General features: G+C 44.9%; 1 protein-coding gene across 3 annotated transcripts; it reads left to right on the forward strand.

The window, feature by feature from the left end:
- The first annotated feature begins 1678 nt into the window (after nucleotides 1-1678).
- Nucleotides 1679-27777, forward strand: SEPHS1 (selenophosphate synthetase 1). Of its 3 annotated transcripts, none has more exons than XM_080918587.1 (9): nucleotides 1679-1817; nucleotides 4397-4670; nucleotides 8699-8802; nucleotides 10897-11004; nucleotides 12084-12238; nucleotides 14774-14864; nucleotides 16563-16662; nucleotides 23366-23578; nucleotides 25377-27777. In XM_080918587.1, exons 2-9 carry the CDS (start codon nucleotides 4478-4480, stop codon nucleotides 25589-25591), a joined length of 1179 nt encoding a protein of 392 aa, XP_080774713.1. In that variant the 5' UTR covers nucleotides 1679-1817; nucleotides 4397-4477; the 3' UTR covers nucleotides 25592-27777. The 3 variants fall into 3 exon arrangements, with proteins under 3 accessions (XP_080774713.1, XP_080774714.1, XP_080774715.1); XM_080918588.1 differs by lacking the exon at nucleotides 1679-1817 and adding an exon at nucleotides 2139-4202; XM_080918589.1 differs by lacking the exons at nucleotides 1679-1817; nucleotides 8699-8802 and having other exon boundaries at nucleotides 2139-4670.
- Nucleotides 27778-27882: the final 105 nt, after the last annotated feature.

Raw genomic sequence — 27882 nt, forward strand, 5'->3', positions numbered from 1 at the left:
TTCGCTGTTCCCCGATACCTCTAGTTCAAGTACATGTGCGGGTCTTAGTACAGTTTCATTAAAACAACACTGCCTAACCCAGGGCATTATTTCTTCATTACCACTAAGAAAGAGCATCCTTCAACAAAGAGCTAAGACTCCCTGGAGAGATACACAAATCTGGACATGGGGGTATCATCCACATCGAAAAGCTTCCCCCCCATTATAAAATTCTTTGGGGGGAAAATCACTTTTTTTTTAACTGAGGGACCAAAAAAAAAGGCACATTGTTTAAACTGCAAAATCAAATTTAAAAGGCGGAGAGGGACAAAGAAAGGTATTGGAGGTTTTGGAGTCCTGGTGTGGTATCTGGTGAGACTGTGTTTGTATCTTCTCTCCTGACCATTCACAAGAAAGTCCATGTTCATCAACGATAAATCGATGTCCGGAAGTCTGATGCAAAGGAGCCCAGGTGCTACCGTATCCTCCCAAATGTATTGTGGAGAAAAGACACAAAGACAGGAGGCGCCCGTCCATCTGGCCACACTTGACATCCCTAGATCCCAGTCCTAAGAAACTGGCAAACTGCGATTCAACGAAAAGGACATCTGCGTGGTGTGCAAACCTAAAAACTGTCATAAAAGCCCCGTTCGGTTATCACCACCAGTTCTGCTCTTAAACAACTGGGGAAACGAGAACCTATTCCGAACCAAGTTTGCTCAGCTCAGCTTTCCAGGGGAAGTCCTTGGAATGCACGTACTCTGCACCAGCAATGCCTTTACAGAGTCGGAAATCTGAAGTTACTTCAGGAAGTGAAACCGCATCACCAATGTCAATTCAAGCACACAGTCTGCCATGTTTAACTTGGACATGGGAAGAACAGATGCTAAAACCGGGCAACAGAACCCCCCCCTCCCCCAAAATGCGTATCAAATATTCAAGAAACTTCACAGGCCATTTGCATATCTCACTGGGAAGGCAATGAAATGCGGAGCTACGCTTAAACAATAGAATGAAGCAAAGATGGGTGTCATAGAGAATGGAGCGCGGGGTTAAGTTGGGTTTTCAAATGTCTCGGGGGCTGAGGTGTCCCTGGCTCCTGCACTCCTCTGCAAACTGTTCCCACGGTCACTGTCTCGCTGCAGCAGAGATCGGGGAGCAGGTATTGCGTCCCGTGGGTGATGCGGAGATCGCACCCGGCCAGGTGGTGCAAAAACAAAAACAAACAACAACAACAACAAAAAATCCACTCAGGTTCCTTCTTGCGGGATAGAGGGGTGCGAAAGTTAAGTGGCCTCCATCACTCAAGGTTGCTGCCAGTGCTACTCGAAACTTTTGAAATCAATCCCCCCCTTTTTTTTATTTTTTTTTTATTTTTTTTTTTTTGCATCATGCAACGGATGCCACCGTTCCTTGGGTTTGCAACCCCCCACCCCTCCCCCGAGACCAATCATTGCCGCGCTCGGGCCTCTGCACAGCGCCCCCGCCCCCTTCCCGGGCCGCACGCAGCCACCACCACCACCACCGCCGCCGCCACCGCCACCGCCACCAGCAACACGGAGCCGCTCCGGCCACCGGCCCGCCGCCTTAAAGGGAGGTGGCCGCTCTTAAAGGGACCCTCGCGCGGCCGGCCGGCGGGAGCGCGGCGGCCCGGATCCCGGAGGGCCGCGCCCAGCCTAGGCCGAGCTCCACGCGGCGTCCAAGCGCGGGGCCGTGCCGCCGCCACCGGGAGCAGCATTTTTATTCAGGCGACGCTTAAGGGAGCCCGGCGCGCCCGGTGCATTGTGGGAGCGCCGCGGCCCGTTTTCGGGAGGAGGCGGAGGGCGCAAAGCGAGCCGGTAAGCGGCGGGCCTGGCGAGGGGGGGCGAGACAGCAGGCTTAAAGGGGAATATCGGGCCGCAGGCCCGGCGCGGCCGTTGCAAATCCCCCTCCGGGCCGCCCGGGACGGCCGGGGAGCCGTGCACCGGGGCCCTTCGCGCGCGCTTCCTGGAGAGGGGCCGAGCCCAGGGTTTGGTGGGGCCGCTTTAAAAAAGAAGCGCCGCCCGCGCCGCTGCCTCCTCCGCCGTCGCCGCCGCGGCACGCGGGGCCGGGGTTAGGAGGGAGGAGCGGAGGGGGGGGGAGAGGAGGGCGGCGGCGGCCACGCAGGGGTTAATCTTTTCGCCCGCCGACATTTTTGTGTGGCGGCGCGGACGGGGAGCGCGCGCGCGGGCGCGCGCGCCTCGCCTCAGCCTCCCGGTGTCCTGGCGCGGCGCCGTGGGCCTCCCCGCCCCCCCGCCCCACAGGGCCCTCGCGTCCCCTCAGGTCCCCGTCTGCGACGGTCGGGGCGGCGCGGGGCCTGCGCGGTGCGACATGGCCCTGCCGGCGGCCTGCCCGCAGCGCGGCGCGGTACAAAGAGCGCGGCCCGCGCCCGCCGTGCCTTTAAAGGCGGCCGCCTGAGACTTAAGGTGTCCCCAGAGCCGCGTCCTCCGCGCCCGGCCCCATGGAGGACGCGGGGTCCCGGCGCGCACGCCGCGGCGCCCGGGCCTGCGAGCACGCTCCGAGCCTGGGGGCTGGCGGGGCGGTGGGTGTGCTACCCCACGGCACCCGGCTGCCGAGCCCGGCCCGCGCGCGCGCGGGAGCGAAGGGGTTAAAGGCGGTCTTTAAATATTCATGTCATTGTTTTAAAGGTGTAAACATGTGGCTTCCAGGTCGGACGTGCTCTCAGCTGCCCAAAGCACACCGCAGACTTCATCCTTCTCAAATAGCTAGAGTTTCTCTTTGAGGTCAAGCGGTGTGACTTAGGTCTCCTTGCACTTGGGAGTTTTTTCTTTTTCTTTCTTTCTTTTTTTTTTAACTACTGGGTTTTTTGTTTGTTTTTTGTTTTGATGTGAGGCGTTTTTAAACTTTGGTAACCAGAAAGTAACCAGATTCCCTCTCCTGCTGTAGGTTGAGGTCGTAATAAGACTCTTTATAAAGGGTAGTTTTTCCGTTTTGTACCAGGTAGAGGTGAGGCAGCCACTTTTTTTTTTTTTTTTTTTGAGGGAATGTGCTGTTCCAAACCTTTCTTCGAAGTTGAATTGTAATTCGCACTTTTTCCGAACTGTTAAATGGCTTCAGAATTTCCATCTCAGAAACTTGCTTGGCTCACACTGCTTTTTAGAGAAGTTTGGTTTCTATGAATGATTCGTGAAAATCCGTGTCTGTAGTTTCCCGCTGAAATCATTGCTCCTGTCTTGTTTGTGACGACGGTTTGGATTACTGCCCAAATTTGGGCTTTGTGAAATTTAGTTTAAATGAGTGACGTGCTTCCTGGGGGATGGAAAACTCTATAAATGGGAATTATGTTCTCAATCATAAATTTTATAGGGGAAACCGACCCTAAAACTTAGGGTGTCTGTAATCCTATGCCCAATAAAGCATCAGTCAGAAAGTTTGTAAACCCCAGGAGCACTTACTGAGTTTTGAAATAGATTGAAGGCTGCAACCAGAAGAGCTTGGGCAGAAATGCAGTTTGTGGCACCCAGTACTATATAATGCTAGTGATCTCGTGTGATACGGTTTCTTTTTGTAATGAGCTAGTAATGAACGGTAGTGTGCTTTGTCAATGGTGTGTGTACTGGTTTGTTAGGCAGGATGTTTGCTTTCTAGGAATGTTTAAAAAAAAAAAATCAGAGAACTTTTCGAACACTCTTTAACCTTTCTGTGTTTTACAGCCATGAAAAAGCCATTGGGTTTTTTGTTGTTTTAAGGAGTGTCTGTGCTCTCTGGTTCAGAACGAGACTAGTTTTTTTAAATTAGGGTTTAGTATCTTGAAGAATTTCACAGGGAATAGTGGTAGACACCTTTAATCCCAGCACTCAGGAGGGAAAAGGCAGGTGCATCTCTGTGCAGCCAGTGTGGTCTACTGAGTGAGTTCCCGGACAGTCAAAAGCTATATAGAGGGATGCTGTCTCAAAAAAAAAAAAAAAAAAAAAAAAAAAAAAAAAAAAAAATGAGATTTCCTGGTGGCTGTTTTCTTTTTCTCTGTGAGAGAGCAAAAGACAGCCAGAAAAGCCACTGTCACTGTAGGTAGGATTTCTGCTGTCTAAAGCATAGAGCTTTTAGGCTGACACATGGTGAACACCAGTTCCCTTAGTCCTGTACCCTAGAAGAACTTCAGGGAACTTACTGCCCAAGTGGCAGGTGTCACATGAGCTCACCTTTGGAGCCACCGCTATAACCACAGTCCCACTCCCTGGTCTTCCGTAAGTACTCCTGATGCATAATCTGTTATTCCAGTTTACCCATCACCCTAACACAGTATTTCCCTATGATTAGGCAATTCTGCCCCTTGTATGTTTCCCTGGTGGGTGTGTATCCATCCATTCACTTGATTCTTGACCAATACCAGTTCAGAGTCTTTAACAATGACTTCTTTTTATATTTTGGTGGTACCTAGGTGGATCACAGGTAGAAAGCCCATTGGATCAAGAGAGAGGGAGGGGAGGGGCTGAACTGTGAAGAGTGCGGCCCCAGAACCATGTCTACTCGGGAATCCTTTAACCCGGAAACATATGAATTGGACAAGAGCTTTCGGCTAACCAGGTTTACTGAACTGAAAGGCACAGGCTGCAAAGTGCCCCAAGATGTCTTGCAGAAGTTGCTGGAATCTTTACAAGAGAACCACTTCCAAGAAGATGAGCAGTTTCTGGGAGCTGTTATGCCAAGACTTGGTATGTGCACCATCTCTTCACATCTACCCACAAGTGTAGTCAACAACCGGGCTTCTCCCTGTGTTTCTTTGACTCTTCAAGTTCTGTCGGAGGACCTCAGTATCCAGAGTGACTGCTAATGTCACTGTTTAAAGAAAGAATTTGAAAAGCATCGGGGCATGCGGTTGGCAGGTTTGAAGTGACAGAGTGTATTGTGAATCACTGTGCTACAGTGGGACACTTTTTACTTTATTGTTTTGTTTAGCTGAGAATAAGGAAACCCCTTTCTGCCTTCTCTCAAACCTCTACAATGCTGTGTTCTCTTCACTGCCTAGTGAAGGTGTTGCCTTAAGTATCCTAAGAACAGCTTTAAGGGTGTGACTGGGGACCTTTGCAGGACGTATGAGCTGAAAAGTCTTTGAGTGGGCCACGCAGACTGTTGCAGATTTGGGAGAGAAGACTGGGGAAGTAGCTCAGTTGGTAAAGTTCAAGGACCTTAATAAGTTTGATCCCCCAAACCCATAACTTTAAAAACAAAGGTGTGTGCAGTGCTTTGTGCTCACAGTCTCGTGCTGGAGAGCGGGGTGTGTTCTTGGGGACTGCTAGCCAGCCAGCCTAGCCGATTTGCTAATGCCCAAGCTAGGGACAGAGTCTGTCTTAAAAAAGGTGAACCATGTCTAAGAACTGACACCTGAGGTTGTACTCTAGCCTCCACATGCATTTGTACACGTGTGTCTGTACCCTTACATATAATCTGCATATACACACACATGCATGGATTTGAAATTGACCTCAGAGTGTCCGGGAGAGCTGAGGGTACTGTTGTTTTCTCTGATGAGCTCTTTACATCATTAGTGGTTTCTTTTTCTCAAACACAGCTCCTCCCAGATGCTAGGATTAAAGGAGAGCCCACATCATGGCTCTGTAAATGTGTTACTTAAGGATGAGCCAAAACATTTTTAAAGATCTACATAATTACTGGTATCATCTGTGTGTCTTAGTGAGGGTTTCTATTTCGATGAAACACTTTGACCAAGAAGCAAGTTGGGGAAGGGAGGATTTATTTGGTTTATTTCACATTGCTGTTCAGCACTGAAGGAAGTCTGAACAGGAACCTGGAGGCAGGAGCTGGTGCAGAGGCTTACTGGCTTGTTTTCATGGCTTGCTCAGCCTGCTTTCTTCTAGAACCCTGGATTACCAGCCCAGGGTTGGCCCCACTCACAAAAGGCTGTGTCTTCCCCATCAATCACTATTATAGAAAATGCCCTATGCCTGAATTTTGTTTGTTTGTTGTTTTTGAGACAGGATTTCTCTGTATAGCCCTGGCCGTCCCAGAACTAGCTTTGTAAACTAGGCTGGTCTCCAGCTGAGATCCACCTGCCTCTGCCTTCTGAGTGCTGGAATTAAAGGCATTGTGTGCCACTGCTGCTTGGCTATGACTGAATTTTTTTTTTTAAGATTTTTATTTTATTTTACATGTATGAGTACACTATAGCTGTCTTCAGACCACCAGAAGGAGGGCATCCGATCCTATCTGGTTGTGAGCTACCATGTGGTTGCTGGGTTGAACTCAGAACCTCTGGGAGAATAGTCAGTGCTGTTAACCACTGAGCCATCTCTCCAGCCCCAGAAAGTAGGTGTTTCTTTTCTTTTTTAAAGATTTATTTATTTTTATATATGAGTACACTGTAGCTGTCCTCAGACACACCAGAAGAAGGCATCAGATCTCATTACAGATGGTTGTGAACCACCATGTGGTTGCTGGGATTTGAATTCAGAATCTCTAGAAGAGCAGTCAGTGCTTTTAACCACTGAGCCATCTCTCCAGCCCAAGTAGGTGTTTCTTAAAACCAGTTCATTTGTTTTCTATACTTGGAAACTGTCAAGCACGGGTTATTATACTATAGTATTTTTTCATTCATTCATTCATTCACTCATATTTTTTTTGGGGCGGGGACTCTGTAGACCAGGCTGACCTCAAACTCACAGAGACCTGCCTCCTCTGCCTCCCAAGTGCTATGTGCACCACCACCTCACAGCAAATGTGTTTTATTCGTGAGAGGGTTTCTCTGTCTTTGAGAAGACCTAGACTTCCCTATAGCTTAGTGTCAGCTTCTCTGTCTTGCATTTAACCTTTTCTGGGGCCACTTTGCTCTGTTCCTCTACCCCAACTATCTTTAGCTTTCTAATTGAAGCTCTAGTTTTTAGAGACCCATTTTAGGCTTACTCCTTCCTTACTTACAATTTCAGGGAGTGTGAGTGTGTGTATTTATGAGGGGGGGGGGGGAGAGGGAGAGAGGGAGAGATATGAAACCCAGGGCTATATGTATAGACAGGTACTCTACTCCTGAGTTTTAGCCCCAGTCAGCTTCCCATATCCCATAACATGTTTCTGACTCCCTCAGTGATGAGGCCTATTGGTAACATTCCTGGAAGCTTCCATCCTCTATGTAGAGGTTCATCTTCTTGTCAGTCATGTGACTCTGTATGACATAACAATATCATCGACCTAATTATGTCCATAGGTCAGCATAGCACCTTGACCTCTTCCTGTCAGCCTCATACTCAGGTTTTATTCTCTTCCTGTACCTCCCAAGCTTGTCCAGTTTGAACTTCATGTGGTAGTTCTGGCCCTTACCCACTTACCAAGGGTTCTCTTTTACCCCAGTGTGTCACAATTGTGACCTCAGGCACAACTCTGACCTGCCATGTGTTTGTGAAGAAAATGACACTGGAATTCAGCCTCACTCGTGTGGGAACATTAACTGTGGCTGCTTTGTGCCTGAACTACTTACTTACTGTTTGTCCCTTATGGAGAAAGTTCTAGTTCTGGTTTGCTTTTCTGTTGCTATGATAAACACTATAACCAAAAGCTCCTTGGGGAGGAAAGGGTTCATTTGGCTTACAGATGTCCCTCATCGAGGAAAGCCAAGGAGGGGGAATACTGTGTCCCATCTTTTTAAAGCAGTCCAGGGTACCTGCTCAGGGGTGACTGCCCACAGATGTGCTCCCTAGACCAGTTCTATGGAGGTATTGCCAACTGTAATCTAGGCTAGCTGTCTTTTTCATAGGATCCTGAACTTCCAAAAGGTTTTTTCCAACCTCAGATTAATAAGTCCCCAACTTTCCTGCTCCAGAAGCATCAGGAAGTGATTTTGAAACCAAGTACTAAGTACAGTGCAGTCTAAAAGAAATATGGCGGCTCACAGAGAGTCATCCTAGCTGAAGCTGAATTGGTTATTTCTACGTTCAGTGAGAGGTCTTGTCTTAAACAAGAAGGTGAAACTAAGATTGGAAAGAAACCAGTGTTGATCTCTGTGTCTGGGTGCACACATGTATACATACAAAAGTATGTATAGATACACAAAGGTGTAGAAGACAAAGAATTGAATTACCCAGATACTGAATATTTATGGACACACTTGGGAACTTTGAATTCCTGCTTTTCCCTTTACTGTTTCCTTCAGGCTAAATGTAATGCCAACTGGCATTTTCCGTATAAGAATATAGTAAAAATGCTATCTAGGAGTTATAATGGCATCTGGGAAATTAATATCAAAATAGCTATCAATAAAACAGCAACAGTTACATGTGCGAAACTTTCTCATGCAGAGAAATTCTATGTGAGCCAGCATGGTGATAGCACTGTGTCTTGATAGCACACACGCCTTTCTTTATTCTCAGCACTTGCTAGACAGAGGCTAGCCTGGTCTACACTGTGAATCTAGGATAGCCAGGGCATCATCAATCACAGGGTTCAGGAATATAAAGTGTTAAAGACTTCAGTAAGGTTTTATGCTGTCTTGCAGTCTTGTTGATTAACAATTAATTTGTATCTTCCATCCTATGCTGGTTCTATTTGAAATAATTTCAGTAGCGCTTCTTGATAGCGCACACATAGTTTGGTTGGCAGTGTGGGGTTTGCTGTCTTGCTTTAGAAACTTTTCCTGCTCAAAGTGCTGCTCATACAGGATTAAACACTTTTCTTTTCTCTCTCTTTTTTTTTTTTTTTTTTTTTTTTTGGGTGCTGGCAATGCCCATCTTGCCAGGCATTGGGATGGATACTTGCGTCATTCCTTTGAGGCATGGTGGTCTTTCCTTGGTTCAAACCACAGATTACATTTATCCTATCGTCGATGACCCTTACATGATGGTAAGTTCCTGTGTTTTTGTAATTGGAATTGCTTTATGCATTCAGTTGTGGTTTTAACTAGGTTTGTGTGTGCCTTAGGGTTTGGGGTTTGTGTTTGGCTGTTGTGTTTTTCCACTTTTCCTGTATCCAAATAATATTACTGTTCCCTGATTCCTGCCATCACAGCAGGCTGACTTGTCTCCTCTCACTTGACACTGCACAATCCAAGTGTCGTGGAGATATCTGTCTGCTGCCTTTAGTGTGCAGGACACCATCTGTTGTTTGAAGAGAATACTGGGGTTGGTGGTGGTCTCCCCTTTCTTTTCTTGTACCTGATATTTGTAAAATTTACTGCTCCTGGCTGTTTCTAGCTGGAAATGTTGCTATACTTTGTAATAACACTAATTCTGAACATTTTCTCCTATAATAGCGGAACTTAGGAATCTCATCATAATTGGATTTCCTCTGAGGCAGAGTTTCTCTGTGTAGCCCTGTCTTGGAAATCTGTGTAGAGCCTCACACTTGAGATCTGCCTATCTCTGCCTCCCTGGTGCTGGGACTAGAGGTGTGTGCCACCATGCCTGGTTTACTTTACAACTGGACTTCTTGAACATTTTTTTGTTCTTAAATGGTAGGGTAAGTTGGTTACCTACATGCCCACTCACCACTGTATTGTTTGCCACTCTGGGATCTACTGACCATGCCATTCAAGTTGTAGCTACTGAGGAAATGGGGCAGAAAGTAGTTCCCATGTAAGCAGGAAGACCCCAGCACTCAAGTAAAAAAGCCAAGTGTGGCTGCACACACCTCTAGTACTCATGCTGAGATACAGAGACAGGAGGATTCCTGGGACTTGCTGGCTAGCAGTCTGCCCAGTTGTTGAGCTCCAGGTTCAGTAAGAGAACTTGTCTTGAAAAATAAGATGGAGTGACTGAGGAAGACCCGACCTCAGCCTCTGTCCTCTATGTGCATGCACATGCTCACGAATACACAAGCTCTAGATGCTGAGCGTGCACTGTGCGCACACATTTCTAGTCACTTGTTACATGCCATGTCCAGTCTTTAACCAACTAACTTTTTTATCAACCAAGAGAACAATGAAAAAACTGGAAACACCTCACTTGTTCAACAATGTCAGTGTCCTTCCTGGGCTGCAAGGACACTGGGATGAAGCTTCACATGTAAGGACTCGGGCCATGGGTAGGAAAATGAGGAAGCTCTTGTTAGTGCAGTATGAGTAAAGAGGTACTAGAGAGTGCATTCTCTCTAAAGCAGCACAAATGGCAAAGAGGTTGCCCAGAATCTATCCTTTTCTAGCATCTCTTAGAAGCATGCAAAAGTAGCTATTACATGTCCGCCCCATGGCCATGATTCAACCTCTAGGCTCCTCATTGACAAGGCTGTGGGCGTTGACCGTGGGTTTGCAGAAGTCTGCAGAGCTGCCTAGAATTCCCAAGTATATAAACAACTAAAATTTATGTGCTGTCTCCATGTTGATTATCCTATGTCAGAAGAAAACCTTGGTTTTTTTTTTTTCTACTATATAAAAAGATAATTTGGACAATGACAACTTATATCTTCTAGAGAGTCGTCTTTATTACCACATTCCTATTGGGTGCTGTTTAAGTTCTTCATAAAGCAAGAGAATTTACTGGGAAATGCTATTTCAATTTTACTTTAGGCCTGTGTGTTTCTTGTTTCTCCTACTTTGGTTACCTATTTACTTTTAACTTGAAGCTGCAAAAGTTTCTTAATCCAACAACATAAAGATCATCAGAGGCAACACTTCCTGTGTCTGCTGAGTGCCAGTTTCCAAGTTTGCCTCTAAACTGTTCTAAAACAGTCGTCAGGCTTCCCTAGTTCCCTGCTCTCTCCCAGATCTTCCTGATCTCCCCACAACCACCATCCCATCTTGACTCTTAGATGGGGTAAGAATGTGAATCTTTGCTCTCCAGTGGGTGAGTAGGCCTGACAGTTAGTGAAGGTACCAGCTGAGAGGCATATCTTGGGAGCTGCCCTTCCTGGAAACTCCCGAGGTCTTGGAGGCACTGCTTCGTAGACTATCTTTGGAAAATCCCTGTCTGTGCTTTTTCACATCTCTGCTCTCTTTCCTAGGGCAGGATAGCATGTGCCAATGTCCTCAGTGACCTCTATGCAATGGGTGTCACAGAATGTGACAATATGCTGATGCTCCTTGGAGTCAGTAATAAAATGACTGACCGGGTAAGTCACAGGTTCACTCACTGGTCTTTGGTTTCACCACTTTGGGGAATTTATCTGTAAATTAAAATGAGAGTACCTATCCTCTTTTTCTCCCACCTGCTCCTTTTGGGTAATTAGAAAGCTAAATAGTGGGGGTGGGGGTGGGGGTGTGTGTGTATGAGAGAGAGAGAGAGAGAGAGAGAGAGAGAGAGAGAGAGAGAGAGAGAGAGAGAGAGACCCTTGGTAGTGAGCAGTCTGTTGGGGCCAGGCCTCAGGCTTTCACATGCTCACCTTTCTCCGTTACTGCTGCCTGCAGTCTGCTCCTTTCCTGTTCTTGGAACCAGGGATGCATTCCTAGTTAGGATATCTTTATTTATTTTATTTCCTATGTATGAATATTTACCAGCATGTACATAAGTGTAGTGTGTGTGTCTGGGACTGGAGCTAGAGGTAGTTTTGAGCTACCATGTGGGTGCTGAGAACCAAGCTCCTATCCATGATCTCAACCACTGAGATCTCTGGCCCTGCTATTTAGTTTACTTTAACAAGATTTTTTTTTATTTCCTTTCTCTTTCCATATGCCCTCCCCAGTCAGTTTGTCAGGATTTACTGATAGATGACCCAGTTTTCTGTGGCCTTTTTCCCTAGCAGTTTGCACTTTTGAGAGTAGTTCCCAGTTCTCACAGGAAGGGCTTTTCTGGTGAGGTATTACATGGAATCTCTCAGCAACTCTTCCCACTTCTTGGCAAACAGAATCCTTTTTGTAAATAGGGCTGTATTTTTATGGTCAGCTTCTCTGGTGTTCTTCAGGACCAGCTAAGAGCTGACCTCTACTAGTCACCCGTGTCTGGCTAGGCCTGTGAGCAAATGGCATATTATACCCTACGCTTACCTGCTTCGTTTACTTGGTGACTCAGAGCACATTTGACACGTGCTTGCATCAGGAAACACCACCTTGCTTTATTTCACTCTACCCTGTCTGTCAGCTTTTGGTTCTCTAGAGGTTTTCAATCTCTTTTTATAACTGCAGATGCAGAACCATCTTTTCTAGGTTTTGAACAGAATTCGTGACTTTTCATCTGTGTCCTGTTAAACCCTAGGAAAGGGATAAAGTGATACCACTAATTATACAAGGCTTTAAGGATGCGGCTGAGGAAGCGGGGACCTCTGTAACAGGCGGCCAAACAGTATTGAACCCCTGGATTGTTCTGGGAGGAGTCGCCACAACTGTCTGCCAGCCCAATGAATTTATCATGTAAGTTGACTTTTGTTCATGTTAGGACCTGTTTTTCTCTCAGTTCTCTAGAAATAAGATATATTACGGTGTCATTCACGTGCTGTACAATTCACACATTTAGAGTGTGCAGTTCAGTGGGTTTAAGTCTTTCCAGAGCATAGACTCATCAGGGTTCCTTGAACAGTTTGGTCATCCTGAGTGGAAACTCTCACTGGGGTTATCACTTGCTGGTCCTTCTGATCTTGATTGGTTTCACTTTGTATATTAGCTTAGTGTTTTTAAATTCATACATATTGTAGTGTTTGTCAGTACTTTGATTCTATTCTTGAGCACATTTAATTTAGACTTTGTAAATTCTGTGTGACAAAAGCATGTGACACATTATTCAGAATTTTATTTGTCTATTTTTTGGTTTGGTTTTTTTTAAACAAGATATCACCTTGTATCTCATGCTGGCCTCAAATTATTCCTCCTGCCTTAGCCTGCTCAGTCCAAGAACTGTAGGTAAGGGCCAACTCCAAAGCTTTCCCGGTTTGTTTGGTTTCTTGTACCTGGGATTGAACACAGCTTGTTGTGTCTGCTAAGCAGGTACTGCACCATTGGCTCTACCTCTGTCAGCGTTTTAAGTCTACAGTTCATTGGCTTTGTGAGTGCGGGCTTGAGTGACTTATCTTCCTGTCCTGCAGCCAGGAGGTTTGCATTCCTCACCAAGCCTGTCTGCACTAGCAGACATCACTAGTTTTCCCTTCCTGAAATGCTAAGGGTGGGTTGTCTGAGCACTGTGGAGAAATGGACCCATGGTCTGTACAGTACTTTGTACCTGGCTTTATTTATCATCAGATTGTAACACAAACCCATGTGCTTTTAAAAAAAATTTCTTTTTAAAGATTTATTTATTTTATGTATGAGTACCCTTTCCACTGTCTTCAGACACACCAGAAGAGGGCATCAGATCTCATTACAGATGGTTGTGAGCCACCTTGTGGTTGCTGAAATTGAACTCAGGACCTTTGAAAGAGCAGTCAATGCTCTTAACCACTGAGCCATCTGTCTGGCACCCTTCCCTCCTTTTTTTTTTTGTCTGTTTTGTTTGTTTGAGAGTGGGGTTCTCTTTGTTTCCCTGGCTATCCTGGAGCTTTTTCCATATATCAGTCTGGTCTTGAACTGTCAGAGATTCATCTGCCTTCTGCCTCCCATGTGCTGGGGTCAAAGGTGTATGCCACCACCATCTAGATCATAGTACTTTTTTATGGCCTAATACGCTGTTGTCTGCATATACCACGTCTGTCCATTGATGGGGGGACTTTTGAGTTGTTGTCTTCTGTTACTGTGAACCCCCTTCAAGTGCAGTTTTGTTTTGCTATTTTGTGTTTGTACAGACCCAAGTTCTCCACCTTCTCCCTAGAAGTTGTTTTATGATGTCATTCTCATTCTGCTCAGAACCAGTATAGTGAGCGTAGGTGGCATCCCGTTGTGGCTTTGACTTGTGTTTCTTTAGTGACTGGTGTTTACAAGCTTTCTTTGGGGTAAGGAAGCATTTCTCTCTATTCTTTGGGATGGATTTCAACACAGATTGTTACTTTCCATGTTTTTATGTTAAAAAAGGCACCCTGTCCTTTGTTAATTTGTTTGTTTGTTTATGTGGAGGGAACCACTTGCAGGAGCTGATTTTTCTCTCCTAGTGAGGCATAGGAAATTGAACCCAGGTTCTGAGAGTTCATGGCAACCAGGTTCAGAGAGTTGTTGGCAAGCACTTTTACCCACTAAGCCATCTGGCTGACCTTTACTTCAGTTTTTGATTAGTAACTAGTAGGTACTATGTTAACCTGGGTCAGAACGTAAGGTGTAGAAAGAATCTACAGTCCAGTGCTCCTGATTTGTGCTGAGACTCCAGTTCCCCATCACAGGCACCCCTCCTATTAGTTTTGCATATTTGCTGTTGACATTTCAATTATGTTTGGTTTATTTGGTGATGTAACTAATGTTCCAGAAGTAACCTTGGAGCAGATCATTAGGACTAGTTCTAAGAATTCCCTAGGTCAGGTGGGGCGTGCCAGTGATGCTGAGAGTCTGCCTGTCATAGGCTCTGCCAGGTTGCACTCCACAGCAGGGAGCAAACAGGCCAGATCCGCCTGTGCAGGTTGACCGTGGGTTCACAGACTTCATCTGTGCTGTTCTGCTCTGTGGGCTTGTTTGCCTGTTTGTATTTCCAGTACTAGGGAGCTGAACCCTAGGCCTGTGTGTGGAAGGCAATGGCTGTGCCCTGGGCTACTTCCTCCTCGGCTCTCTCTCTTTAAATTGTTCCTTAGGGCTGCCTCCACCGAGAGACCTTACTTCAAAAAACTAAGCTGGAAAATATTGAAGATAATGCCCAGTATTGACGTCTGGTTTCTACCTAACCCACATGCATGTGCATCCGTACACACACAGACAGACACAAAGGAAAGGAAAGAATTAGTACAAGAACATTTATTCTAAACAAGATGCCCTTTTTGCTTTAATATTGTCTCCATAGTTAGTTTGATCAGCACATGCTCTTTTTCTTTTCTTCAGGCCAGATAATGCAGTCCCAGGGGACGTGCTGGTATTGACAAAACCCCTGGGGACACAAGTTGCAGTTGCTGTGCACCAGTGGCTGGACATTGTAAGTAAAAGATGTTTAGGAACGGGGCTGAGACTGGGGTGCGCAAGTGAAGGTGGGCTGGACAATTAGCTCCTGTTGCTTTTTAGTTTCGAGTGTTTGTTTTGTTTGAAATGGGGGGAGGTTTGGGAAATAAAAACCTTACATTTTACCAGCATAAGGTTATCAGTAAAGTCCTTGGATGAATTATCCATATTCTCATAAGTGAACACTTAAGCCGTGTGATGTAAGTCCCAGCTTGAGGAATCAGGTCAGGTGTTGGCACACCGTGGAGTTTGGGGTTATTGTAATGTGTTCGTGTTGTCTTTAAATTGATTAATAATGAAGAGCCTACAGATGTGTGAGTGTCGTGTAGGGTCAGCAGAAGGATTCCCCATGCGTTGTCGCACTGGCATGTCTTTCATAGCAGTAGAAATGAATTCTCAGGGCAGTGCTGACACACGCCTTTAATCTCTGCACTCAGGAGGCAGAGGCAGACGGATCATGTATTTACTTATCAGTAATGTAAAGCAGTCCAGGAGGTGCTGTCCAGTGTGACTGCGGGCCTGCTCAGTCTCGACAGTCATGGTATTGTCTCCACTTTTGCTTCCCACATGGCTGCTTTATTATTTATTTTTGGCAAATATTTAGAAATTTTAAAAAATAAGTTTTGAATGTAATAGCATAATGTTTAGTTTGAGGTGGTTTTCATGTAGCTTTAGAATCTATAGTGTGAGGATCCTGGATCTTGAGAGGGAAATAATGATAGGTACAGACACCAGGGTTTGTGGTCCTTGTGGGAGAGATGCGAGTAATGTGGTTAAGGTGGGTGGAAGTTATTCATAATGTTGAACAGTGTGTGAGAAGTATTGGGCTTTGTGATACGGTGGACCAAGCTCAGCCACTAAGTTCTGACCTCAGCACCTTGCGTCTTGTTTATTGAGTACTCAAGGCATGTAAGCAAAGATGCATGAATCAGAGCAATTAGTGGTCTGTGGTTCCTCGTGCCATGAACCTTACATCATAATGCTAGCTTTTTTCTTTTTTCTTTTTTCTTTTTTTTTTTTTTTTGATGCTAGCTTCTTTAAAAACCAGACAAAGGCCTTTTTGTCTCTTTAATGATAACCTTATTTGCTCAGCCAAAGCTGTCCTCAGCATGGACAGTTGAAAATTTCACATCTGTTTGTGTCAAGATAGCTTCACTGCAGGAGTCAGTTAAAGTAGAGCTGGTATGACATAAAAGGAAAGTCTCTTCTGTTCATCTGTGGTGCTCTCAAGGCTTTGTGAATACTGGGCGAGTGCTTCCTGAGAGCTCAACCCTTAGAGTTAATAAAGGAGTACAAATAAGAGCCTGCTGCAGCCCTGTGCCTGCTAGGTTTCCATACCTAACAGCCTACGGTGTTTCACTATAGAAGTGTGGGTAAGCTGAAGACAGAAGGTAGCTCCCTTGAACAACACTAATCACAGAAGAGGATTGACTTAAGACATTTCTATGTCTTGACAACTAGGTAAATAGAATTCCCAGTGACTGGGGTGTGGCTCAGTGGTACAGGAGATGCTGCCCATGTGTGGGACCTGGGTTTGATCACTGGCAATATGTACACACATCGACATGCCCAGTCCTGGGAGATGACTAAGAAAAGTATTCATTTTGCACGTGGTTAGAAGTAAAAATGCATCATGTTTTCTTTTTCTCTCTCTTACTTGTGTTCCTATGGCTAGCCCGAGAAGTGGAATAAAATTAAGCTAGTGGTCACCCAAGAAGACGTGGAGTTGGCATACCAAGAGGCAATGATGAACATGGCCCGGCTCAACAGGACAGGTATGGGACAGAAGCCATTCTGCTCAGGGCTTAGCAAATGTTCTGGGAAAGACCAAGTAACATATGGGAACCTGAGGTGTAGTTCGCTGCATCCAGTCTTGGTGCATAGCGGGTTTTTACTCACATCTTCAGTCATACAAAATAAGGAAACTGAGGCCAGGGAAGAACATGGCTGGTGACTACACTCCTCTTGGTGTCTACTTTGGTTCTGTAGGTTGCTGCTGGCAGGTAGTGTTTAATTTACAGTTTTGTTTATGACAGCTTCCTAATGCTTTTCAACTATTTAATGTCAGAGTGATACCAGTTGATTGAACCCTGTCGTATGTTAAGGAGAACCTGCATGTGACTATTCTCAGTAAAAAAGTGTTAAGCGTGGCTTTTATTAGATAATTTCTCACTGTAACGTCTGCATGTGCCAGTTCAGTTGTCAGAGTGTGCTTTAAGAACCCCACTAGGTGGGCTGGGGAGATGGCTCAGCAGTAGGAGAGCCGCCTGCTCTTGCATAGGCTCAGAGTTTAGTTCTTAGCACTGCAGTGGTTGGCTGGCTTCCAGGAGGACTGTCATCGTGTGCTCATTCACACATCCATATACATGTAACTTAAAAGCTGTAGTAGAAACAGTGTGCCCTTTCAACTGTGAAATGGACTCTTAGTCACTTTTCTTTTGTTGTGACAGAACACCGTGTCCAAACAGTTTCGGAGGGTGAGTCTGTCCCTATCATGGCAGGGTGCTTGTTGCAGTCTGAGAGCTTATATCCTTATCCACAAGCAGGAGGCAGTGAGAGCTGACTGAAAATGGTCTGGGCTTTGAAACCTCGAAGCCTATTCTAGTGACACACCTCCAACAAGACCACACCTCCCAACCCTTCGCAAACCCACTGGTGACCAAGTAACTGAGTATATGAACCTGCGGTGCCATTATTCATTCCAGCCACTGCACAGGCTTTAAAGCATGACGTTAAAGGAGTTAAGAGGTAGTGGCTTGTTTCACTTGAATGGAGAGATGTAAATAATCTTATTGTGTAGAATTCTTTTTCTTTGCAATTATGTAAAAAAAAAATCACAAATCAGGTGCTGTATAGTAGTCAAATTTTGTGTGGTGTGTGTGTGTGTGTGTGTGTGTGTATTTGTATAGGTGGGTACGTGCATGTTTGTGTAGAGGGCAAAAGTCAACTATGAGTGTCCTTCACCTTGTGTTTTGGAATAGGGGTCACTGACTGGACTTAGGCAAGGCTGCTGACCAGCAAGGCCTGGGCATCCTCCTGTCTCTACCTCCTCAGCATATGGCACCATGGCCAGGTTTTTTTACTCGGGTTCTGGGGATTCAATCAGTACTTTACTGACTGACTCAATCCGTATTTTCTCCCTGGCCCTAAGTATTGTCTGTAGTAAATTAGCTTCTTTGGCCATATATAAAACCTGTAAATAAGGGATATAAATAAATTACTCTAGCTTTGCCTACAGGTGTCACAGTGTGTCAAGGAAGCCAATCCTAAAGCTAACTGTGCATTACAAGAAAGGCAAGGCATTTGAAAACTGAATTTAGGGGACTGGAGAGATGGCTCAAGTGGTTAAAAGCACTGACTGCTGCTCTTCCAGAGGCCCTGAGTTCAAATCCCAGCAACCACATGGTGGCTCACAGCCATCTAAATAAGATCTGAAGCCCTTTTCTGGTGTGTCTGAAGACAGCTACAGTGTACTTATATATAATAAATAAATAAATCTTTAAAAAAAGAAAAGAAAACTGAATTTAGATGTACCATGGAGTGTCATTTGTGTAATTAACTGGTCATGAGAAGTTTCCCACTTCAGTAACACAACGATGTCCCAGCTACTCATTGTGAGCCCCTTCCTTCAGACATTCAGGGTAATGAGTTAGCTGCACCATTCATTATGTAGCATGTTGGCAGTAGATCCCATGCTTCTGATTGAGTACACTGTGCACAGTCAAACCTCCCTCCCCCTCACACTTTGATCAAATTACAACCAAGATTCTTCCGAGAGGATATGTCCTCTTAATAAGCCCGTCACGTGCTGCATTGCAGTTGTGAGAATAGCCATGAAGCTTAGCTGTTTTTCTGTGATAAGAAGAGTAAGCCATTCCTGGAGAACTAGCATCCTAAAGACAGAGTGGCTCATGGTGGGGGGGGGGGTGTTTTTGAGACAAAGTATCTCTATGTAGCTTTAGCTAACTAGTGACTCCCAGGTGTCAGCCTACCTGTCTCAGTTCCAAAAGTGATTAAAGGTACCACTGTGTCCTGCCTTCCTCAGATTTTTCTAACAGTGAGTCCAAAGTTTTTAATATAAAATGTGGGAGTATGGGCTTTTTTTTTTTTAAACTTCAAATCAATTAAATACTTAGAGTGAGATTAATCACTCATTTGCCTATGACTTTTTTGTTTGTTTGTTTGTTTTTTATTTTTAAGAGACTCTCATGTAGCCTGGGCTGACCTCCACTGACCTTGAACTTTTAATCCTCCTGCCTCTGTCTCCTGAGTGCTGAAGTAGCAGGCGTATCACTATACCAAATTATGCAGTTTATGGCAGGGATCAAGCCTGTCTTATGCAGCCTGAGCTTACAGAGACATTTTCTTTATTAAGGTTCCTCCAGCTTGTACTGAGTTCATAAACCAAGGCAGTATACTAAGGCAATCACTTGACATAGTTTAAGCGTCTTTAAAAAAACAAAACAAAACAAAACAGTATCTCTTTGTGTGTCTGTCTGCATGAACACAGTGTTCCGGTGCCCTTGAAGGCCAGAAGACATCAGACTCTGAAGCCGGAGTTCCAAGAGGTTATAGACCTTGACATGGGTGCTGAGAACGAAACGTGGGGTCTCTGACGAGCAGCACACACTCTGCTGAGCCGTCTCTCCAGCCTCTATTTTAAGCATCTTATATTATTTTATTTGATATTCACACTAGTTAAATATTTTATAATTAAGCAGGGGGCACCTCTCTTGGGTTGTTTAAAAACCCTAAGCACTGTTTGTAGCGTTTTTTAGTTTTTTTATTCACTGCTCTCCTCCCTGCCCCTCAGTCACCACCACTGTGAATTTACCTGTGTGAATGTGGGTATGTGTGTACTTGGGAACTGATATGAAGGTCAGAGGGAAGTGAGAACTCTGGGTTGGTCCTCACCTTCAACTTTGTGTGAGACGGGCCTGCTTTGTGTGCCAGATCTATGAACTTCTGGAAAGTCTCCTATCCTCGCCTCTTGACTCACCTTAGGAATGCTAGAAATGTAGATGCGCCATAGGCAGGAGTCTATTCTGTGGTCTGAACTCAGGGCCTTGTTTGCATGGCAGGGGCTTTACCCACTGAACTACTCCAGCTACTAATGTCTTAGTTGGCTATGTAGAAAATTGCTAAACCAAGAGAGGGGAGATGGGCTCTTCAGATGGTGCTGAGCAAACATGCAAAATCAACAGTCTACGCACAGGCTTTGTCATTCATAAACGATAACTCAGCTTATAGCAAGAATGCCCAAGTCTTTCACAAGTATAGTTTACCAAGCCAACTACTCAGGAGGCTGATGAAAGTGGGTCAGAGGTCAAAGCCTGCCTTGGTAAAGTCATTTATTGCCAACTGGGCAAAGTGTTGGGGCCCTGTGTCAGAAACCTGGAAGGAAAAAGGATGGGATTTTATGCTTCTGAGAGAGAAGAGTTTGTTGTTGTTTTAATTTTCAGTACAATGTATTTAGGTCACATCAGTTCCCCCTCCCTAGAAAAGGTTTAAAAAGGAATACAGATTAATAGAGCAGTGTCAACCCTGAGGTAAGTCAGTCACTACCTGACTTCTGTTGGAATGAATACTTTTTTAAATGTTTGTGGTTTTGCTCTGGGATGTTTTTACCTATTGTTACCCTACTATAATAAATCTCTCATTGGTGGAAATTATTCTAGAAAGTGCTGTTACAGTTCCACAATATTTGGTTTATTTCTTACCATAGGAGAGGAACAGCTAAGGAAAGCACTCACTGTGTGAAGGTACAGATGAGCTCAGTCGTGACAGTTCTGACACGTAATCGATGGCGTCCTGCACACAGACAGCACTTACCACACTGCTGACAGAGCGGTGGGGGTTGGTGCTGTGTGTTACTTGAAAGGTCTAATTAAACTAAATGTCAGGACATAGCAGTTGTACACAATTTCATATTTATGTAATAAAATGAATTGTATTCGTATTGAAATAGAAATGTAAACATAGCTGTGGAATGTGTCTTTTATAGTTTTATATGTGCCTTACTTGTTTAGAGCATAAAATATCTTTTAAAAATTGTTCTGACTAAGGCTAAATGAACACTGTAACTGAAAATATTTTGTAAGTCTTTGTCATGTTTCTCTTTTTAAAAACTATAAAAACAGCTATTGCAAATTATATTGCTCCTGATTACACAGAACTCTGTGGTTATTTTAAAATAATTTTATACTTCTTTTAAAACAACAGCGAAAAAAAGTACAGAAGTAAATTATACATAGTTGCCCACCCAAAAAAGCTCCCATTTGCATTTTTAGGTATTCCTTCATGGCTTTTACCTGTTTCCCTGCAGCTTCCTGTTGTCACCTTAAATGGTGGTCACTGTAGTGCACACTTAGTGTGACTGCTCTGTCTCCTGAAGCATGGCTGCTGCTCTGTTCGTGTACTAGAACACACGATGCTCAGTGACTGAGTGATGTTCTGTGTAAGAAAATAGAGCTGTGTTACCATGGTCACACTGATGTCTGGCAGTGGAGCAGAACCAGAACAGCTGAGGCGAGGTGGGCTTTTCAGCCAGCGGGGCTGGAACAAGTGATATCACTGGCAAAGATAAATATAAAGACCTTTGTCTTTTCTAAAAAGTAACTCACAAAGCTATAGATCTAAATATGCCAAAGAACTATAGGCCTCTAAAGAGTGTGAAGGTGACAGTGGTTTGGAGGTGACTTAGATTAAGAAGTTGCAGCAGAAGTCTTATAGTATCGGAGAGAAAACAATGGACATTGCATGTACTTAGGGAACTGTTCTGTACACCTCAGCTAAAGTGATCAGTGAGCTTGCAAAATAGCTCACTTGAGGGAGTGCTTGCCCACAGTCATGAGGACTTGGGATCCAGTCTCTGGATGCACATAAATAAGAAACTGGCTATGGTGGTGTGCCCTTGAAATACCAGTGCTGAGAGGCAGAGGTTGCTAGGGCTGCCAGCCAACCTATTCTAACCAGTGAGCCTCAGGTCTCAGAGTCTTAGAAAGTAAAATGAAGGGCTAGAGAGATGGCTCAGAAATCAAGACTATTGGCTGCTCTTACAGAGGACCTGGGTTTAATTCCCAGCACCTGACATGACAGCTCACACCATCTGTAACTCCAGTTCCAGAGAATCAGATGGCTATTTCAAGCCTCCATGGGCACCAGGCACACAAAGGTAGCCCAAATACCCATGCACATAAAATAATTAAGTGTTTTTTAAAAAAATAATAAAAGGCTAGGTGGATGGCACCTGAGGAGCAATACCCACAGTTGATTCTGATATCTACGTGTACACATAGAAGAAAAATCAGGGCACAGTGTAGGAGAAAGTCTTTGCAAGACACTTTCTGTCAGTGGCCTAATGGCCAAAATTCATGACAAGTTAAGTAAGAAAACAGGTCTGAACCGACACCTTACCAGAGATGTCCTAGCAGTAAGACACCCAGAAATGCTCAGGATTGTATGTCCTGAGAGAATTGAAACCGTGAGTTCACTACACATCTGTCACAATAGCAACCTGCAAGCACCAACACCAAGTGCTGATGCACCAAGCAACCTGATGCACCAAGAGTTGGGAACAACAGGAACTCTTGGTGGTGGTGGTAGAATGCAGACGGCACTGCCACTTGTTACAGCACTGATGTTACTGCTAACCATATAACCTAACCGTGGTGTGCACACACTGTTTATAGTACCTTTGACCCCAACTGCCAAGCTAATAGCCAAGTGATTGCTCAGTTGGGTGAAAGATAAAATGGCACGTCCAGATGGAGAGATGTTATTGAACAGTTTTAAAGGGCAGCTGTTAAGCAATGAGCCTGGGAAAGCCTCTTGGATATTGTAAGTGAAAGAAGCCAGCCCAAAAAGCCATGACCTTCGTTTCTGAAGAGGGAAGCGTGGATAGTAAAAAGATGAGACGGGAGGAAAGGATGGTAACAGGCCACGAGGCCAGAGCAGCTGAGTTCCATTTGTGCCTTTACACGTTCGTGAACAGTGAGTCCTCAGATAAGCCATGGATCCTAATTGATGGGAAAATACAAGTTTGACTCATCAAACACACTGTTGCACAATGTTCCCATAGGCCATGAGGTAACCCAGTGCGGCCTTTTGTCAGTTTCCAAATGCTGCTCTGAATGAGGGACCGATAGGACACGTGCCTGTAATCTCATCCCTTGGGAAGTGGGACTTTTAAGTCAGGCACTCTTTAAACTCCTTAGTAGGCTATAGGTTGGCTTTGACAGGTTTCCTTCCATGAAGACTAATTTCTCTCACAGCCTTTTGATTTACGGGGTAGGCGTTGTTGATAGAACTGTTCCTCGTGGCTGAGTGGTATAATCTTCAGCAAGGTCTCAGTGTCCGGCATCTGACCCTGGTCTCTGTTGACTTCCTCACACTGTTTTCTGGTACCATGTCCCCTGACAGAGATTTTGAGTGGAGTGAAGGTGGGGTTTTCTCAAGTCATTCCTCTGCCTCTCTCAGCTGCAGGCCTCATGCACACGTTCAATGCTCATGCAGCCACTGACATCACAGGCTTCGGGATTCTGGGCCATGCACAGAACCTGGCCAAGCAACAGAGGAACGAGGTGTCGTTCGTGATTCACAATCTTCCTGTGCTGGCGAAGATGGCCGCCGTGAGCAAGGCCTGCGGAAACATGTTCGGCCTAATGCATGGGACTTGCCCAGAGACCTCAGGTAAAAAAGGAACCCCATTTGCTGGCCTGAGGATCCAACTCAGTGAGCCTGGCAGCCATTCCTGCCCCTGCTGGGAGTTTGCAGTCCCCTCCAGTGTGATTGAGATACTGTTTTGAATTTAATGTACCTGTGTTCTCCTTTTTAATAGTAGTGTGGAAGATGGGAGCTCAGGAAGGGCAGGCGATTCTCTGGAAACTTAATCTGTGAACTTCAATAACACAGATAAGATTAAACAGGCTGGTTTGGTTTGGTTTGGTTTGGTTTGGTTTGGTTTGGTTTGGTTTGGTTTTAGCATTTAAGTTTGGTGTTCAGCACAGCATTTCCCACATCTCAGGAAGCAGAGGCAGGGTGGTTAGAGGCTGAGGCTAACCTCTACAAGATAGCAGGGCTCCGTCAGTCTCAAAAAAAGAGCCAGGTGTGTCTTGCACATGCTGTGGTCCCGGTGTTGAAAAGGCACAAGTAGGAGCAGGACTTCAAGTGTGAGGGCAGCCCAAGCTGTGTGCTGAGACCCGGTTGCAGACGTGAGAAGGGTTTTCTTTAAAGAGTGGAAGCGTGTGGGTTAGAGATGGCGCCACAGTTAACAGCATGGATTGCTCTTGGAGGGGAGTCTCGAGCACCCACATCTGGCAATGTACAACTGCATCTAACTCCAGCTCTGGGGGAGATAACATCGTGGCCTTGATGGACACCTTCAGTCATGAGCATAGATAAGTTGAAGGCAATAATGGTGAATGTTCCACTTGTTTCTCTTTCCTCTTTACCTTGCTGTCTCTGTTTACCTCTTGCTTTTCTTATTTCCCTTTTCTTTTCTCTGTAACTACTTAAACTACTTAAAACTACTTTAGAAAAAAGATTTATTTATTTTATGTATATAAGTACACTGTAGCTGTCTTCAGACACACCAGAAAAGGGCATCGGATCCCATTACAGATGGTTGTGAGCCACCATGTGGCTGCTGGGAATTGAACTCGGAACCTTTGGGGGAACCATCAGTGCTCTTAAACACTGAGCCATCTCTCCAGCCCCTGAAACTACTTTTACACACATTCCTCAACCCAGCTCCCAGGAAACTGGTCTGAATGGGCCCCGTTGATAAGAGATTCAGTTATCAAGCCAGGGTGGGGCCCATAGAGCCTCCAGGACTTGGCATCCCCCAATTGCTGCTCAAAACTATTCCTAGAGGTAGAAATCCTTTAGCTGTTGGCTGGGAGGCACAGGTTCTGTGGTGGGCACCAAGTGAGCATGTCATGTGCCAACAGCCACAGTCACTGATTTTGGTCCTTTGCTTTCTACAAGTAGAGTGCCCTCGATATGCTTTTCCCTAGTTACTTGGAAACAGCTGGGATGGGCTGGCTTCTAGAAACAGAAGGGAAGTTGGTATGTTTTTGTGTTTTGCAGAAAGTTAACAGTCATAGTGCCAGATATCTTCAATAAAGACTCATGAGTCTTATGTTGAAAATAAAGTGTAAAAGCATCATTCTTGGTGAGATGAGGAACCCGAGCAGGGAGCGCAGGGAGCACGCTGGGTGGAGCCTTCTCTTGTCTGCATCTCCTAGTGTGGAGTAGAAGGTGACTCTGACCCCACAGACCTGAACCTCCGCTCATGTTTCCGCAGTGGAGTTGAAGGTGCCCTCCTTGTGATTCAGATAGGCCGTTTTCAGTTTCAGTACGTTTACCAACAGGTGGTTTAATTCTTTTCTAAAAAGCAGCCTCTCAGTGTAAGCTTTGTTGGAGGCACAGAAAGCTGCCTGCTCTCCCGGCGCCACACTAAGAGTAACCTCTTCTCTTTCTTTGTCAGGAGGCCTGCTAATCTGTCTACCACGTGAGCAAGCAGCTCGGTTCTGTGCAGAAATAAAGTCCCCCAAATATGGTGAAGGCCACCAAGCATGGATTATTGGGATTGTAGAGAAGGGCAACCGCACAGCCAGGATCATCGACAAACCTCGGATTATTGAAGTTGCACCTCAAGTAGCCACGCAAAACGTGAACCCCACACCTGGTGCCACCTCCTAATCCAGACAGAAATAGCTATTTGATTTTGTTTTTAAATAGATCTATTTCCTTTATCATCACTTCAATTAAAGACTCTAAGAACAACAAAAATTTCATTGTGTCTACACATCTGGTGACCCTAGGTCGGTTTATGAGTGGATGCAATTAATAAAATGAAATCCATGGCCTTCTTTTCCTGTTACATTAACTGAAGATGCACCCAACCTCCAGGCAGCTTCTGAGTTAAGAATGATATTGTTATCCAATACTGTTGATTCATTTTGAATCTTTAGACGCGCATCTCTTGCCGCGTAGGCGCTCTCTAAAGGTGCTTTTCTGCCACGGGCATTGCTGAGAGGAGAGCCACGAGCGGTCTGTCTTCTCACCTCCCACCATGTCAGGCTGCTCTGTGTGCAAGTAACTCAGTAGACATTCTAGAAAGACAGAATTGCTGAGTGACTGACGGTCTCCCCAGTCAGGCTTGCATAGCTCCTTCTGGGGTTTGACTTGCAAAGTTGAGTCTAATAACTCGGGGGTGTTTCTCCATCCAATAATTCACTCAGTTCAGTATGGCAGGTGCTTTGCTTAGCATGGAAAGCACTTGGAATACAAAAAGGAATGTTCTTTTAAGACAAAGCTTTCCTGAGACTTGCAGTAATACCATTAATGGTCTTTACAGATAGGAAAAAGATACTTTTTGCAATGTTCCATAGTTGTTCTATAGCGACAAGGAACTGCCTTCCGATAGGGGGTTCGTGTATAGTACTCATTTATAATTCAGTATCTAATTTACTTCACAAATGATTTTTAAATATAATCAATACTAAAGACTGTTCTGTGGATGGTAGTGTTTAATACATTTTATATTTTGTATAGTGATTCCAGGCCTCTTGTTTAAAATCAGCAGCTCTTTAGCCCAATTCTTAGCATCATTTTGTCTCTGCGCCTGTACCTTTTTGTGCACGCATTTTGTGATTTGTGTTAAAAGCCTGCATTGCCAGCATTGCAGCTCCAACATAAAAGTTGTTATTCAAATAAATATTTAATTTTTTAATTGCTCTTGTATAATCAGATGCCCTTTTTAGTATTATTTTAGAAGCATCTGGGAGGGTTTTGCCTAAAATACAATTTATTGGGGAGACTAGATTTTAGTTTTATAAGCCTTTAAGTCTTTCATGGGACCTATATTTTCTTGAATTAAATTTTGTAGTTCTAGAACAAATAGGCACTCTACAAAGATGTTATCTGTGTTTCTTAAAAGCAGGCTTCCTTATCTTCCGTATCTCTTAAGCAGCTGGGTTCCCGTCTGTAAGCACAAGGGCACTGGGTCTTCAAAAGAGAACAAGCACCCAGTCTTCAGGTTTCACAGGCTTCCTGCTAACCAGCCCCAAAGCTCAGCTTTGTGAACTCACCTAACCTTACTCAACACCGGCAGGAGACTGCCACTCAACCAGTGGAGCTCCCTGGAAGGAAGAGGCTGCCGCAGGCTCTCCTGTATGCACCTAGAGCTGGAATTGAAGCCACCGACTGAGTCTGGCCCCAGCAGAGGAAGCTGCCACGGACACTAACTGGACACTAGGAATCTATATGATGTTGGTCCTTGAAAGTGTGCACCACTGGTCTGCAAAATAAAACGTGTTGGAACCCTCTGAGTGCAGAAAGCATACTGTCAGACTTACTTCTGTCTTGTTTTTTTCTTAAATTGTAGGTGAAATTGGAGTTAACTCTGTACATTCTGTTCCCCAAAGCTGCTACTTTCTTGGTGGCAAGCCTGTTGAGAAAGCTAAATGGTTAATGTCCTGAACAAATCATCTTTAAAGATTCATATAAGGGGGAAATGCCAAGGACTTAGGAGATCCATGGATTTGTGATCCAGGAAAAGCCCTAGTCTTGACTAGTGTTTTCAGGGTCTTAGGAACCTGGCATTAGAATCACCTGGGCATTTGTGAAACCATTTCTGCCCTTTCCCCAGACCCTCGAGTCAGTAGTTCTGGCTGTGAAACCAGGGAATCCATCCTGGAAAAGTACCCTTTAGGGCTTTGCATAACAAACCTTGAGAACCACTAATCTCAAAAGGAATGTTGGGGGGAGTGTAAAAAGTGGAGTTGTCAGGAATCACTTGAATTTTAACAATTCCTTTATTTCCTCTCTCTGTGTCTGTCTGTCTGTCTGTCTGTCTGACTTGAATTTTAACAATTCCTTTATTTCCTCTCTCTGTGTCTGTCTGTCTGACTTGAATTTTAACAATTCCTTTATTTCCTCTCTCTGTGTCTGTCTGTCTGTCTGTCTGTCTCTCTCTCTCTCTCTCTCTC

Source organism: Micromys minutus (genome assembly GCF_963924665.1).
Source record: "Micromys minutus genome assembly, chromosome: 6".
In the NCBI taxonomy this organism is placed as follows: Eukaryota; Metazoa; Chordata; class Mammalia; order Rodentia; family Muridae; genus Micromys; species Micromys minutus.

Excerpts from the sequence above, each read along its gene's own strand:
- SEPHS1 (XM_080918587.1), top strand. The coding sequence starts at position 4,478 with ATGTCTACTCGGGAATCCTTTAACCCGGAAACATATGAATTGGACAAG. Across the intron at positions 14,865-16,562 it reads TGCACCAGTGGCTGGACATT|CCCGAGAAGTGGAATAAAAT; the intron begins GTAAGTAAAAGA and ends TCCTATGGCTAG. Across the intron at positions 23,579-25,376 it reads GACTTGCCCAGAGACCTCAG|GAGGCCTGCTAATCTGTCTA; the intron begins GTAAAAAAGGAA and ends TTTCTTTGTCAG.